The 16,453-nt window shown below is 41.2% G+C and overlaps 1 protein-coding gene across 3 annotated transcripts in view; it reads right to left on the minus strand.

Moving 5' to 3' along the window:
• Positions 1-16,050, minus strand: part of tmem44 (transmembrane protein 44) — a 73,597-nt gene extending 57,547 nt beyond the window's left edge. For 2 of the 3 annotated variants that reach the window (XM_068042281.1, XM_068042280.1), the window contains exons 1-4: positions 15,602-16,050; positions 9,124-9,250; positions 5,403-5,496; positions 458-612 (exon numbers count right to left, since the gene is read on the minus strand). In XM_068042281.1, the coding sequence (XP_067898382.1) occupies positions 458-612; positions 5,403-5,496; positions 9,124-9,250; positions 15,602-15,789 (564 nt within the window). In that variant the 5' untranslated portion in view covers positions 15,790-16,050. Of the gene's footprint in view, positions 1-457; positions 613-5,402; positions 5,497-7,905; positions 7,977-9,123; positions 9,251-15,601 lie in introns of those variants that run through there. The other variant, XM_068042282.1, reaches the window with a different exon arrangement.
• Positions 16,051-16,453: the final 403 nt, after the last annotated feature.

The raw sequence follows: 16,453 nt of genomic DNA on the forward strand, positions 1-16,453 counted from the left end.
TGAACGTAGTTGAGAGGAGACTCATGTAGAGCTTAAACACCAGCTTGGGCCAAATGGCCTGCTTCTGTACTGTAAGTACTTTGTAATAAATGGTACAATTAGTTACCTTTTCTGGGAACTCATTTTAATCAAATGACCTCAGAAGGCTGAGACAGCAAATTAGGACATTCACACTTGACATGGTATCAATGACAGATTTCAGCATCATGATACGCGACAGAAAGCAAAACTCCCAGGCCTGGAATGGTCAAATAATTTAATACCTCCAAGTACAAAAATTGAATCAATGTCGTTATATTTACAAATGCTGATGGACTTCATTCAGATTAGGAACTGATATCCTACAAGGCTGAAAGTACAAGGACTTAATTCAAGCTTTCCTCAATCTGTAAATTGCCCAGATGATTTTTGTTTGGTCTAAATAAGCAGCCTATGGACCGCCTCAGTACTATTTTACCTGAAGTAATGTGGTAAGCAGTTTCCTTCTTGGTCCATGAAAATCCACTTGAGCAATGGGAGAAGCCCAGAAGTAGTAACTTGTGCTCATAGCAAAAGGTAGGCAAACCATGAACATGGTACTACTTCTTCTTTTATTCCTTCGTCTTGGCTGATCTGATTGTAGAATACAAACAATACAACAGACTTGGAGATGTCTCTTTACAATTACATTCCTTAGTATAGAACAGCAAAGGTACACGTGATTTTGGATGATGTGTCTTGTTCTTACTGTGTTCCCCAGGAACTTGTTTTGATCGCCTAGATGCGTTGGAGAAGAGTGTCCCCAAATCCTTTTTTCCCCTGAATTGGCCTGAGGTTTTTTTTTACTATTTTTTTCCCCCTCTCAGGATGTTACATTGCTGTTAGTGAGTGGGGAGCAGTGGTGATCATGATGGTTAATTTGTAACGTATGGGACAGGTTGATAGACCAGCTAGCTTTTCCTGCCCATCAGTTTTGTATGTTCCTATATGGGTATGTGTATGCTTTGTGTACTGCACAATTATAGATCAAAATTCCCCATAATATTGAATGATTTTATAGGTTATATGTCTTCCCAATATGTTTCTGACCTTGCTTATCAAAAGTAGCTAAACTTTTTACAAAAAGGATAGTTGCCCTTAAGTGATTTAAAATATGAATTTTTCAGGATTCAGCATTTCCCACAGAAAATTTATAATTTTCAAAACTTCATCCTAAATTTCAAATTTTCTAATTGCACATGGCATTCCAATAAGAATATTAAGTATACCCCACAGCTATACATTATGGGTATAATAAAAGACTGCAGTTGTCAACAATTTCTAGACAAATGCATTTAAAAGTACTAATGTACACCCATAAAAGCATGACTATGGAAACGCATGTAATAAAATGTAGCATTTTATAATTTTACAGAGTATGCATTTATTACCTGAGAAATAGTGCATTCTAAAGCAATAGGCTGTATAGGAAGCTTCAAACCTATAAGCAGAAATGGAATCTGACCATCAACATCAAATATCAGATTAACAGTTCAAGGTAAATGTACCCACTGAAAATGATTTGTGGAGTGGTAATGACAAATTTGGATGCCTGTAACTGACAAACCATACACGAGACCCAACAAAGTATCCAACATTTTGAACTTTACTTAATGAATCTTTTTGAAACGCATGCAACACTGCAGTGAATTTTGCAGTGACATTAGCCTGAAACCACTCCTTGTGGTCGCGAGTTCCACTTTCTTGGCCACCCTCTGAGTAAAGAATGTCATGCTAGGCCCCCACCTGGCAAGAATGAGGCACATTAATTTTGTCATGAACATTGGTTTTAAACTGTTGCTGGAGCGAGAAAATGACTTGTTAAACAGATCAGTCGTGGCTGGAAAAGACAATTGCATATTAACAAACAGGGCTTGGAAGGACAACGGACCATTCCCTGACACATTCAAACCACAATGGACCTTGATCACCAGGTATTGTGTGTAAGAGGAGCATTCCACAGACTGCTAAGGTGATACAATTCAGGACTGGTTAGAACAGCTGGTCACATGACTAACTGGCTGCTCCAGGGGTTTTTTGAACTGGCCACAGAGAGTTTGAATTCAAAGACTTTTTGCATCTGGATTGAGAAGATCTCTCCTGTCTGCTCCCATCTCTTTCTCACAAGCCTCTGAATCTATTGAAGACACATGAACGCCAAGAGAGAAAAGTCTCCTACAGCAAACAAGGTTCAAGAAGAATACTGGGCCCCAACGAAAAGCAAGATCTACATACAATCAAGGACTCTACAGTGAGCTCAAAGAACCGTAACAAAAACTCTTCAGATATTCCCTCAAACTTTTCCACTTTATTTTTCTTCTGCTCTTTTCTGTCTCTGTTTGCATGTGTGTCGCGTAAGTATGCTAGCATTGGTGCATCGTGTATCCGTAGGAGTCAACCAAATTAGAGTTTAAGTTCAATAAATTTCAAATTTCTTTTCTTCAAACCTAAGAAACCCCATTTGTGCTGGTTTCTTTGCCTTTAAATTGGAAAGCGGTGAACAAGGATTCACCGACGGGGAGGTAAAAACACGATGTCTTTAAAATTAAACCCTGTTATGGTAAGACCAGGTGAACGCTGAGAGGGACCCTAGACACCTTCCTCACCGGGTCGTAACAAGAAGTTTCGCCTGAATTCTGTATTGGACTTACTAATGACGATTATATTTATATACCCTCGAGGAAACATCACTCTACATCCTTCTTATCAAACCTCTTTTGAATCTTAAAGACGTCTATCAAGTCACCTCTCAGTCTTCACTTTTCTAGAGAAAATAGCCTCAGCCTGTTCGGTCTTTCTGAATAGCTGTAACCTCTCAGTTCTGGTATCATCCTTGTAAATCATTTTTATACCTTCTCCAGTGCTTCTGTATCCTTTTTGTAATATAAAGACCAGAACTATACACAATGCTAATGCTTTCCTTATCAGAGTTTGTGCACACCGCTGGATGCATCCTGCTTTTGTAAGTTTCAATAATCTTTACTATCAAATTTTATTTCCAACAAGTAGCACACCTCTCAAAGGCATCACACCTCAAAAATGACTCACATCTGTAGAGAAACAAATTGTCTTCCGATCAAATAATCACAATCTGTTAGATTAACTATGCTGATCATTTCACATATTTGATCGACAAAGGTGTAGCAATCATGAAACAATTCCATTTATTAAATAAGTAGAAAAAACTATCAACATTTAGCAATCACTACAATACCCTTGACCAATGTTCCCATTAAGCTGTGCGGGTGTGCAAAAAATAAACAAATAAAGGGACTGTGCACTAGAAAAAGCAGGCGTCGCACAACAACTAAATTTTAACTGGAACATTGCCCTTACCGCCTCTTTATAAACTACTGTCGCAGCTCCCAACTCCCTTTCCACTCTAAAGTCCTTTAATGTGTTAGTACTTCCCAAATCCTTGCTCATCTTTCCTACAACTCCACGTACAACCCTTCCACAGCACTGAAATGGTCCTAATTAACGTCACAATAACGTTGACCATGGTGCACTCTCTAACCTAGATTTTTGTAGCCTTTGACATGTCAACCACACCACCCTCCTCCAATGCCTCTCTTCTGTCATCCAGCTTGGTTCCACTCTTATCTATTCATTCGTGGCCAGAAAATCTCCTACAATATTATCTCTTCCCACCCCTGTACTGTTTCTTCCGAGTCCTACAAGGATCTGTCCTTGAACTGCTCTTTTTCCTATACATGCTACCGCTGGTGACATCTGGCAAAGACATCATATCAAGTTCCACATGTATGCTGATGACATTACTGCTCCACAGCCTGTTAACAGCCTGTTTACCTCACATCCAGTCCTGGATGAGTTAAAACATCCTCCACTTAAACACTGGAAAGACTGAAGCCATTGTCTTCGCACCCTTCCCCAAACAAATACTGTTACCTTGCCACCAATTCCATCCCCCTCTCCAACCACTATCTCAGGCTAAACCATACTGTTCACAACCTCACATCCTATTTGACCCAAGTTGAGCCTCCGACCCTATATCCTCACCATTATAAAGACCACCTACTTAACATCACCTCAAAACATACAGTGCTGAAATCTCATCTATATTTTTCTCACCTCCAGATGTAACTATTCCAAACCTTTTCTGGTCTCTCTCCTCCTGATCTGTGTAATCTCCTTCAGCCCCTGCAGCACTGAGAATTCTGTTACTCCAACTCGGCCTCCAAGAATCCTTTAATGCCTTCACCTCACCTTCGGCAACTGTGCTTTTAACTGTCTGGACCTGAAGCTTTGGATTTCACTTCCTAAAACTCTCTGCCTATCCACTTCTCCCTCTTCCTTTCAGACCCTCCTTAAATCCTACCTCTGACAAAACTTTTAGTTACCCCTCCTATTGACATCTTCTTTGAGTTGGTATCAATTTTTATCTAATCATATTTTTACGAATTACCTTGGTATTTTTTTTCTTATGTTAGATTTCTAAATACCAATGACAAAAGGGGATATGAGGACAGTATGGGAAAAGGCATTGAAGTGGATGATCAGCCATGATCGTATTGAATGGCAGGGCAGGCTCGATGGACTGAATGGCCTAATCCTGTTCCTATGTTCCTAAAAGTTCTATATAAATCTGGAATTTGATATATATTGACAAAATCAAAATTTAGAGATGGCACAATAATAGGCAGCATGATTTTACTGCATGCAACTTCACGAGGAGATGGACAGGTTTGTAGATTGGCCAGATAGATGTCAAATGAAATTTCATGTGTTGAAAGATGAGGTGATACATTTTAGAAAAATAAAGAAGAGTTATACCCTAACTGGCAAAACTTTAAACAGTGTGGTAGGAGCGACACGCAAAACTTCAGATCTACAAATCTTTAAAAGTTGGAGAACAAGTTGTAAAAAAGCACAAAGGATCTTAGATTTTATCAATTGGACCACTGAGTGGAAAATGGGCAATAGTAATCTGTCCAAATGATTGGTTATGCAGCAATTACAATATTGTTTCCAAGCGTTGCACACTTCATTTTAGGAAGGATTCTGAGGCCACGGAGAGGGTCCAGAAGAAATTAATTATGACAAGTACAGATTAGAGAAACTAGAACTATTTTCATTACAGTACAGAAGGTTAAGCGGAGTTCTAATACAGGTATTCAAAATTAAGATGACTCTGGAGAATAGGCAGGAAAATGAGACAAACAGGATATAGCTCTTCCAGAGAGCATGTGTGACGATCCTTTCCGTGTTATATTAACATACAGATAACTAGGAGAAAAAGCTATAATCGTCAACAATTTATTGATAAACAGATTCAAATATCTAACATAGAAAATAATGAAAAATTACAGGACTGCTCAATAACGCAGATAATCTAATGCTTTTTTGGCCTTCATTGTTTCTACCTGATTTTGATCTGGATCTTGAACCACACACAGGAAACAGGATTAATAAAAAATGGAGAATATCCACTGCTGCCATATAAGCTGCTGTAAAGACCTGGAAATAAAGATATAAAATGTGAGAATTTCTTTCTAATGTGTTTTGATTGTTGATTAGACCTTTTCCATTCAAACAAAACTTTTGGCATTTTTTTTTTTAAAAAGTGATGGAACCGTGTGAAGTGATCAGTGTAGTTTTGAAAGCTTGTTTAATGGTAAAACCCAGCATATTTTGTTAGGCTATCCTTTTAAAGACATTCTTGCCATCAGAGCCAAATCTGCACACAGAGATTCCCTACAATCCCATTGTTGCATTAATAAGAATTATATAGGCTGGTAAACTTAAGACAGTGCAATGGTTACTGGGGCCAAATTTAGCATTGTAAACCTGAACAAAAATGACATTCTGAAATTGGTAACAATGTTATTTCATCTCCGAGTTAATATCAAAGCCTTACCAGTCTGTCTCAATTCAACTTTTGATTATTTTTGTAAGTCTTCAAGTCTAGATAAAAATTGTTTAGGTTAATAAGCTATGAGCTAGCTAATAAAAGAAATATTTTGGATCTGAACCTTTAGGTAAAAATATTTTAATAGAATCAGGTGGAAAAGAAAAGCATGATTTTCAGTATCTGTACATCACCAGTTCCTAATACAGAGACAATCAAAATAAAAACAAACTGCTCATTAATGAACAATCCTCCAGTTTTAATGTCAGCAACACCAAAACCATCATCTTCAGCTCTTATCAGCAACAATGCCCTCTTGGCCTTTACTCTATGCCCAAAGGTGTATTTTTCAACACCATGTTGAGCTTCCTACACTACATTTAAGAAGTAACCAATACCACTTTCTTTCTTCATCAAAATATTGTTTGTCTCTGCCTCAACCGGTCCACATTTAAAGGTCTAATATATCCCTTTATCATTATGAGACCCTATGACTTCAACACTCTTCCTCTACAGAGAACACATTCAAGATGTTGTGACCCACTTCCTTACCTGTAAAAATCCCTCACTCCAATCACACTTATTACCAAGTTCCACTGGCTCCCCATGCCCAAGCAAATTAATTTTAAGACTCCTATCCTTGTTTTGAAATCCCTTCACTGCCTTATCCCACTCTAGCTCAGTTATTGCCTCCACAGCTCTAACACCTGGTCGTAATTATTCCATTCCACTATCAATGATTGCTCCTTCAGCTACTGTACTGCTGCTCTCTCTATATCCCTCTGTTTCATCATTACAATTTTCAAAAGCTATGCAAAGACCCTTATTTATTGGTTGGTTGGCATCTTTCCATCTACGAAAGATGATGGGCATGCAGCAAACAATCCATCTACATCGGGTATCTACTCTTGATGCATCTTTGCTAATGGCCAACCTCTCTTTGTTTGCTGCGTAGCCTCAGCATGGTTTTAGGAGGTGCAGACTTGCCTAGCATCTGACCCTTATCTACAACTGTGCTTTTGTTCCTCCTCCCCTGCAACTTGGTATCTACATTATTTCTCCACATCAAGGTTTCTTTGTGATGGAAGTATGGGACTGAATTTTATGGAGACAGCTGAAGTCCCGCCACTGGGGCCGAAAGTGGGAGGCGACTCCGCTTCAGTGGGTGGTGGCTCACTTTCAAGAGCTGCCAGCCCAGGTCAAAGGGCCGGGGGCTCAGCAGCACCAACGCTAGCAGTGGCCACTGCTGAGATTGCAGCTGCAGAGAGAGGGCACCTCAATGGTCAGGCGCAATCAAAGGCTGGTCAGTTGGATTGGGTGACACCAGAGCCAGGCAGGTCCAGCGATGGGGGAGGGGTGGGTGCCAAGGGTCGCTGAGCACCAGCACCATTGCTATGCGGGTGGCCATTGGGGGGGGGGGCCCTCTGTGGGCCATAGTGTGCCCATAAAAAGGAGGGGCCAAGGGGCCAGCTCTCTCCACCTCGAAGACCACTGGGAGGCCACCATGTTTCACCCACAGGCCTCCCCACATAGCAGCAGGCCCTCCCAATACAGGCAAATTGCCTGCAGAGGTGGGAAATGTCCCTTAATTGGACACTCCCGGAGGGAGTCTGAGCCGCCAACTTTCCCACTGCTGGCAAAATGGCATGGCAATAGGAGGATGTCGGGTACCACCCCCCTCCTCCGATGCCTTCCTGCACCATTTTGCCAGCCTTCTCAGCTCATCGCCAAAGGGCCCATGTCTCAAACAGGAAAATTTCTGTGTTATATGAAGACTTTAGATAGACATTTTAGTCAAAAGATACTGGAAAGGGTTACTAAGATTTTGTATTTTTTTTTAAAAAGATTTTGCAATATGCAAGTGAAGTATTATACTGTATTCAGACCAAATGGGTTAGTTAGCCATAATCTGTATATTTTAGCTCATTGTGTCTATGGCATTTTATTTGGGGAGAAGGACTTAAAGGATGTAAACAGCAAAAAGCAGAAGCACAAAATCTTTGGCACACTTAACTTACTGGAAGAGGCGGACGTGGTGACTGAGGCCCTATGATGCATGTCTTGACGTGTCTTCATTTTCGAATCGACCCCGGCTGTAAGACGTGTACTTGCATGCTTTGTTTTATTTTTCAAATTTCATAGACTAACATTTTCATTTTTTGTATTAATTCTACTTGTGTAATTATGTCATATGCAAATAAATGACATCACTTTTAAATAAATAAGAGGTTTTAGCCCAAATACAACATTCTGATAGGATAATATTACCACCTACTAGAGTGGAGAAGAGAACATAGTAGACAGTGCACTATATCTGGTATGCAATAGCTTTGTAAAAGTATAATGGTGCCTGTGGCATACTATCTTATTCATTTCCATATATACTGGTGCAAATCTTTCTTTAGGGAAGGAAACATGCTGTTCTTACCTGGTCTGGCCTACATGTGACTCCAGACCCACAGCAATGTGGTTGACTTAAATGCCTTTAGTGGGCAATTAGGGATGGGCAATAAATGCTGGCCTAGCCAGTGACACCCACATCCCATGAACAAATAAAAAAAGACACAGATTGGCTTATGGAGACTGTCTTTTTGCTGAGAACACAGGTTTGAAGTGGTGCGAGAAAGTCCAAATTGTAAATTTTCCAAATGCGAGGACTATAGAAACCCAAGTTCTTGTATATATATTAAATTACACTAAGACTAAATTTAAAACAAATATACCAATATATGGTTTCTAAATAAACAAAAAGCACTGAACTTCAGGTGAAGTTTAAGATGAATAATAAAAAGTATCAAGGCACTTGAAACAATCATTTCTGAACTTCAGTATCCAAAACATTTAACAGAACAAATGCCAAAGCTGGGAGTTCTGAAGAGGAAATGAGCAAGTTTAAAATAACAAGATGGCTCGAGAAAACTCATAGTAGAGAGAACTAGGAGAAATACCACAAAAGGGAGGAAACAACTGAATAGATGAAGAATTAATAAGAATCCATAAATGACTAGATTTCGAATAGCAAAAAAGGCTAAAATAAAAACAGAGATGACCGGTGCGAAATCAGAAAAAGAAATATCAATAAAATGAAGCAGATTCTGGAGAAACTGGGAAACAAGAGCCCTTCGAGAAACTACCAAGGTAAAGCTTGTGAAATGCTGGTGTTAAAGCCAAAGGGAAATTTTGACTCTAGTGATATGAAACCAATTGAAGTAAAATGAGATTCAGTGAACACCAACCTGAATACTCAATTGTTTTGCAAGCAGTGCTCCAAACATGTTGCACATATTCCCCAGAAAAGCATAGATGGTACAAGACAAAGATTCTTCTCTCCAAACTCTCCGTTTGCAGCGCAAGTAAAAGAGTCTGAAAACAAAATTAAACAAAGGAAATGTTGAATACAATAGCTCTGATGTTTCTGATTTCCAGAGATTAAGAGCTGAATTTTAACTCCCAAAAGCGGGTTGATTGAGGTCATGACAGAGGTTAAGATGCCAAAAATCTGGAATAGGAACTGAACCTGCATCAAACCAGCCCACTTTCAATCTTAACGGAGGCGAGAGAAGGGTGGGCGACCAATCTGCTCATGGGAAGTGGATTGGTCATTTAAATATTAGAATGAAGGCAGGCAGCTTCGTTGTAACAGTCATTTATTGTTGCCATAGGCAGCCAGGTATCCCAGGCCTCGGTGAGAACGGCTCAATCCATCAAGTAAATGCCTTTATGGCACTACTTGTGGGCCAGGAGGAGCAGGAGAGTTTTCTCCAGTCCGAACAAGATACCCAGCAAATATCACCCCAGGATTCTGTTAGCTTCCCCACCCTGACCACTATCAGACCTCCCCCCCACCCCGTGATCAGGACCTTCCGATCACTATCACACTCGCTCAAGATCTCTCTCACTCCCCCAGTGCACCTACCTACTTTGGCAGCCTTAAGCCCTGTGAAGTAGGTGTCCCACTTGAAAGACCTCTTGCCTGTCATTCAGGCTGTTCATGGTTAGGAACTCCATGAAAGGTTTCAAGCAGCCCTGCAGTTAAATATTGCAGGACATGTGGGAAACCCGTCCTTCTGGTTTTCCCAACCTCACAACAGCCCTCTTGCACAAAACCCACCTCCAGGCTAGAATCCAGACCTTAGATTCAGGAATAAAATTGGAAACAGATTCATCATGAGAAATAAGTAACCTTTAACTCTTTAAATGATTCATTTTAAAAAAGGCAATACTTATTGAAAAACATACAGAAATAACTAGGTAATGACACTGAAGTTTTCAGAAGATGAGTTTAAGTATATGTCCTGATCACTCAGATTATGATCAGAATTTGCTCCAAAAAATTTTCTCTAATATATCCAAAAGCACTAAATAGACAGGCAGTCAAATGCCTTGGTCAACCCTTCTAGTTCATGTTTAGCTCTAAAGCTAACTGAAATTCGAATCAGTCAACAACCGATTTATTGACAGTGACTGGTTGCCATCATTTATATACCAAATGACAATAAATATTGAATCATAAAACAAGTCAAGCTGTGCAGAGCTTAAACATGGGTGTGTTATAGGATATCCTAGTAAAAGACAACGTAATATTTTTGAGTAATACTGTTTCTTGCCATACGACATAAGACAACTGTCATTTAGTACATACATGATGGCAACATATGACAACCATAATTTCTTTCTACTTTAAAAAAAACTCTTCATGATGTGAAACCACCTAGGAAAGATATGAATAACAGAAGCAGTAACAGAAATATCAGCAGCATTAATATAAACCTAAATGGCAAAATTCAAATGGTGAACTCCACTTATAGCAGACCTGGACATAAAGACTTACTGGTTACTCCAAACAAAAATCACACATGTGCTCTTTGTGGTTACCATATTTGCCTACATAACAGCAGTGATTGCACTTCAAATGTAACAAATTAATTGGTTGGGCAGCACTTTGGGCCATTGAGGATATTACAGGCAGTATATCATCATTTTTAATCTAATTTCTTCTTCTTTGGCCTCCTTATCTCGAGAGACAATGGGTAAGCGCCTGGCGGTGGTCAGTGGTGTGTGGAGCATCGCCTGGAGTAGCTATAAAGGCCAATTCTAGAGTGAAAGGCTCTTCCACAGGTGCTGCAGAAATATTTGATTGTCGGGGCTGTTACACAGTTGGCTCTTCCCTTGCGCCTCTGTCTTTTTTCCTGCCAACTGCTAAGTCTCTTCGACTCGCCACACTTTAGCCCCGCCTTTATGGCTGTCCGCCATAAATCTAATTTATGAGTTGCTTTTCAAATCAAAATATCTCAAATGCATCACACAATTTTTAAGCACACTTATATAAACAAATGTGGCTACCATTCTGGGCAAGTAACATCACACTAGTAGCCACAGGCATGAAATGAACAACCAATCCCTTTCATGGATGGTTTTGTTTGAAGGAAAAATGTTGGTTTGGTACCAGAGTACTCTCATCTCTTCAAATACTTTGCAAGGATCTTTAACTGGCAGACAGGACCTCAGTTTAATATCTTGGTTAAAAGACAATCTCTTTCCCAGCATTCCTTTAGTACTACACTGAATATTATCTGCACTGGATCTAATGACAACAGTACTCTACATATTAACATGCAACACAGCACCAAACAGCACGACATCACTCCAAGCAGAAGGGCCGCCACGCATCAACACGAACAGAATTTTTTATCCACAGCTGTTACATAAGTTTCGAAATTCACTTGAAAAAGTCCTTCAAAGCACTCCTACAGGGGATGCAGAGACGAAGTGGGCCCACATCAGAGATACCATCTATGACTCAGCAATGACCACCTTTGGCAAACGCGATAAGCAGAATGCAGACTGGTTTCAATCTCACTTTGAAGAGCTGGAACCTGTCATAGCTGCTCAGCGCACTGCACTGTTGAACTACAAGAAAGCCCCCAGCGAGTTAAGATCTATAGCACTCAAAGTAGCCAGAAGTGCTGCACAAAGAACAGCCAGGGGCTGTGCAAATGACTACTGGCAACACCTATGCAGTCGTATGCAGCTGGCCTCCGACACCGGAAACACCAAAGGAATGTATGATGGCATTAAGAGAGCTTTTGGGCCAACCATCAAGAAGATCACCTCACCTCAAGTTTAAATCAGGGGACATGATCACTGACCAACACAAGCAAATGGACCGCTGGGTGGAGCACTACCTAGAACTATACTCCAGGGAAAATGTAGTCACGGATACTGCCCTCAATGCAGCTCAACCTCTGCCAGTCATGGATGAGCTAGACGAGATGCCAACAAAATCGGAACTCAGTGATGTCATTGATTCTCTAGCCAGTGGAAAAGCCCCTGGAAAGGATGGCATTACCCCTGAAATAAATCAAGAGTGCCAAGCCTGCTATACTCTCAGCACTCCATGAACTGCTTTGCCTGGGCTGAGGGAGCAGTACCACAGGACATGCGCGATGCCAATATCACTCTCTATAAGAACAAGGGTGACCGCGGTGACTGCAACAACTACCATGGAATCTCCCTACTCAGCATAGTGGGGAAAGTCTTCGCTCAAGTCATTTTAAACAGACTCCAGAAGCTGGCTGAGCATGTCTACTGAGGCACAGTGCAGCTTTCGAGCAGAGAGATCCACCATTAGCATGCTGTTCTCCCTTCGCCAGCTACAGGAGAAATGCCGCGAACAACAGATGCCCCTTGACGTTGCTTTCTTAGATCTCACCAAAGCCTTTGACCTCGTCAGCAGACGTGGTCTTTTCAGACTACTAGCAAAGATTGAATGTCCATCAAAGCTACTAAGTATCATCACCTCATTCCATGACAATACAAAACGACACAATTCAGCATAGCGGTGCCTCATCAGACCCCTTTCCTATCCTGAGTGGCGTGAAACAGGGCTGTGTTCTCACACCTACACTGTTTGGGATCTTCTTCTCACTGCTGCTCTCACATGCATTCAAGTCTTAAGAAGGAATATTCCTCCACACAAGATCAGGTGGCAGGTTGTTCAACCTTGCCCATCTTAGAGCGAAGACTAAAGTACGGAAAGTCATCATCAGGGAACTCCTCTTTGCTGACGATGCTGCATTAACACCCCACACAGAAGAGTGTCTGCAGAGACTCGTCAACAGGATTGCAGCTGCCTGCAACGATTTGGCCTAACCATCAGCCTCAAGAAAACGAACATCATGAGACAGGACGTCAGAAATGCTGCATCCATTAATATCGGCGACCGCACTCTGGAAGTGGTTCAAGAGTTCACCTACCTAGGCTCAACTATCAACAGTAACCTGTCTCTCAATGCAGAAATCAACAAACGCATGGGAAAGGCGTCCGCTGCTATGTCCAGACTGGCCAAGAGGGCGTGGTAAAATGGCACACTGACACGGAACACAAAATTCCGAGTGTTTCAAGCCAGTATCCTCAGTACCTTGCTCTACGGCAGCGAGGCCTGGACAACATATGTCAGTCAAGAGCGACGTCTCAACTCATTCCATCTTCCCTGCCTCCGGAGAATCCTTGGCATCAGGTGGCAGGACTGTATCTCCAACGCAAAAGTCCTCCAGGCAGCCAACATCCCCAGCATATACACCCTACTGAGCCAGCGATGCTTGAGATGGCTTGGCCACGTGAGCCGCATGGAAGATGACAGCATCCCCAAGGACGCATTGTACAGCAAACTCGTCACTAGTATCAGACCCACCAGCTGTCCATGTCTCCGCTTTAAAGATGTCTACAAACACGACATGAAGTCCTGTGACATTGACCACAAGTTGCGAGAGTCAGTTGCCAGTGATCGCCACAGCTGGCAGACAGCCATAAAGGCGGGGCTAAAGAGTGTCAAGTCGAAGAGACTTAACAGTTGGCAGGAAAAAAGACAGAAGTGCAAGGAGAGCCAACTGTGTAACAGCCCCGACAACCAATTTTATATGCAGTGCCTTTGGAAGAGTCTGTCACTCTAGAACTGGCCTTTATAGCCACTCCAGGCGCTGCTCCACAAACCACTGACCACCTCTAGGCGCTTACCCATTGTCTCTCGAGACAAGGAGGCCAAAGAGAGAGAGAAGAGGATCTAATGACAACAGTACTCTACATATTAACAGACATAAATAAATAATCCAGGAGTAGATGAAATGTCAAACAAATACTCAAACAATTTATTTGTCTCATCTCAACTTCTAAAAAAAAATTACATTTTGTAATACCCTTCAAAGTATGTGTTATTTTCACGTAAGTATAGAAGGAAGTCCTTACCTTCCTCCATGATTTATACACTGCTATTTATATTTTGTTGGTAGGGGTCTCAAAAGGTGCATATCGACAAATGGTCAGCTGCCAATCATTTGCAATGCTAGATGTATTGTGATTTGTGCAATAAATAACATAGCGCGGAAAAGGGAATGCCATATCTTCTATATACTACAAAATTATCAATTTATAGAATAAGGAACATGAAACAAATACTAAATACATTAAAAAGATTTGATCCAAATTATTGTTTCTTTTTAATATTGCCTGCTAAAATATTAAAATAGAATTTGGCGCACTTTAAAACATTGATACCATTATATTAATTCATGCAATTTTGCCTCAAGAGTTTCAATTGATGCTTTGTGAAACTCAGGAATAAAGTGTGAACTGTCAAAATAAGGAAGGAGTTATATAGTGTGTTATGTGTTCAGAATGTCCCAAAGTGCTTTACAACCAATGATTTAATTTTGAAGTATAGTCACTGTTCTGTTGCATGCATATGCAGCAGGTAATATATAATCAGGCCACACAAGGAGCAAATGAACGAACAATCAGAATTAAGTGAAAAATATTCACCAAGATACCAGGAGATGTGTTTGCTCTTCGAATAGCGCCACATGATCTTTTATCACTCAAATATACACATGGACTCTCGGCTTAACTTCACATCTGAAAGACACACCCAAAGGCAGGCTGGCTCCCCCAAAAGAGAGTGACATTAATCGGGATTCTCAGAGAAAAGGAGGCGCCTGTATTTCAGCGTTAGGAAACATTCAAGGCGGCACCTGGGAAAGCTCCCAATTTTCCATTTGGCCAGTCTACCCCTGGATGTACCTCCAACAATGCAGCTGTCCCTCAGTAATCAATTTAAGTGTCAGCCCTGATTATGTGCTCTTCCACAGTGGGGCGTGATGCACAGCCTTTCAAAAAGGAAAGCTCCTTTTTTGAAATATGAAGAGAAAGTGCTGGAAATACAAAGCAGATAAAGCTCTCCAGCTGAAATAGGATCCCTGCTTATCTTGATAGCCTTGTCACGTACTTCCAGTATTTTGTTTTTAATATCAAAAAGTTTGACCGACAACTGATCGTTTCTGTTTCTGCTTGTATTTGTAGCAAGAAAAGTCAACAAAAAAGACCCACTGAAGCCCCTTCCTCTGGTAAGCCATCTTTCCCATCCAATTAGTTTTGTATGGCCCTGAAATTTGGGCCTCAACTGACTGGTGGATTATCCAGACATTTACCGCATCATGTCTAACAGCTCTTCCTTTCCAGCCTATTGTACTGAGTTACCTTGTGACGGTAGCTCCATTTCTCGCCCAGTGTGAGTGCTCTTGCAGCAATGATATTCCAGCTCCCTCTCCTCATGCTGGAGATAGAGTAAGATCGCAAGACTTGAGCAATCTCTCCCTCCCTGCTCACTTGGCAAGAGGGGGTGAACTTCTAATTCAGAAATAAAATATTAGTTATACTTACATAATGTGAGCAATTACCCAAAACAGCAGTGATAAAACCCAGAGCGCGAAGGAAATGCAGACTTTCTCCTGCATGAAGCAGTTGATCCAGTAATTCCAGTTCCATAAGGAAGATGAACCAGCTGCAACCCCACTGCCCCGAGTTACTACTTCGGGGCGACCCTGATTGCTGTCGGCGGCAGATCTCATTCTGATTACAATTCCTTGACACTTTGCTTAGAAATTCATTGAAACCAGCATGACGAGCTTTCCTGTCCACCACACATTCGTCAATCCTCTTTCAAAATAAAGTCAATCTCTGAGCAATAGCCCAGTGTGAAATGTTCAAATGCCCTAATTTGGTTAAAAGCTGGCTTCAAATTGGCGTCGCGGGTGGTTTAATTCGCAGTTCTCGCTCGGTAAAAAAAAAACCAGGAAAGTTTCACACTCCCGCCGCCATCCCTTCCTGCTTTGTCATTCGGAGACGTGACGACAGCCACCCTCAGCCTCAAAACTTCAAGGCAAGTTGTGGAGGCGCAGTCTCAGTAGCAGAGACCGTGCAGAAACCATTCCAGTCTCAGCACAGTATTGTCACTGCAAACCCTATCAACACATAACTATTGCAATTCTATACAAAGAAAACCACCCGGCCCCGATACACTGTGCTACTCGATTAATAATCTTCACCTTTTTCTCTCTGAGTGGAAACGTAAATTCCATGAAGAAACGAGACGCTTTACCAAAGCTCTTAAAGGTACAGTGTTCTCCCCCGCCGCCCCCTCTCCAGTGCAGGATCTTAAAGATACTCTTTCAAGTTTTAAACTTGCAGTTTTCCTCACACTTCTCTTTGCTTCTCTTGAGGGCAATGAACAGG

Source organism: Heterodontus francisci, chromosome 11 (assembly GCF_036365525.1).
Source record: "Heterodontus francisci isolate sHetFra1 chromosome 11, sHetFra1.hap1, whole genome shotgun sequence".
Taxonomy (NCBI): Eukaryota; Metazoa; Chordata; class Chondrichthyes; order Heterodontiformes; family Heterodontidae; genus Heterodontus; species Heterodontus francisci.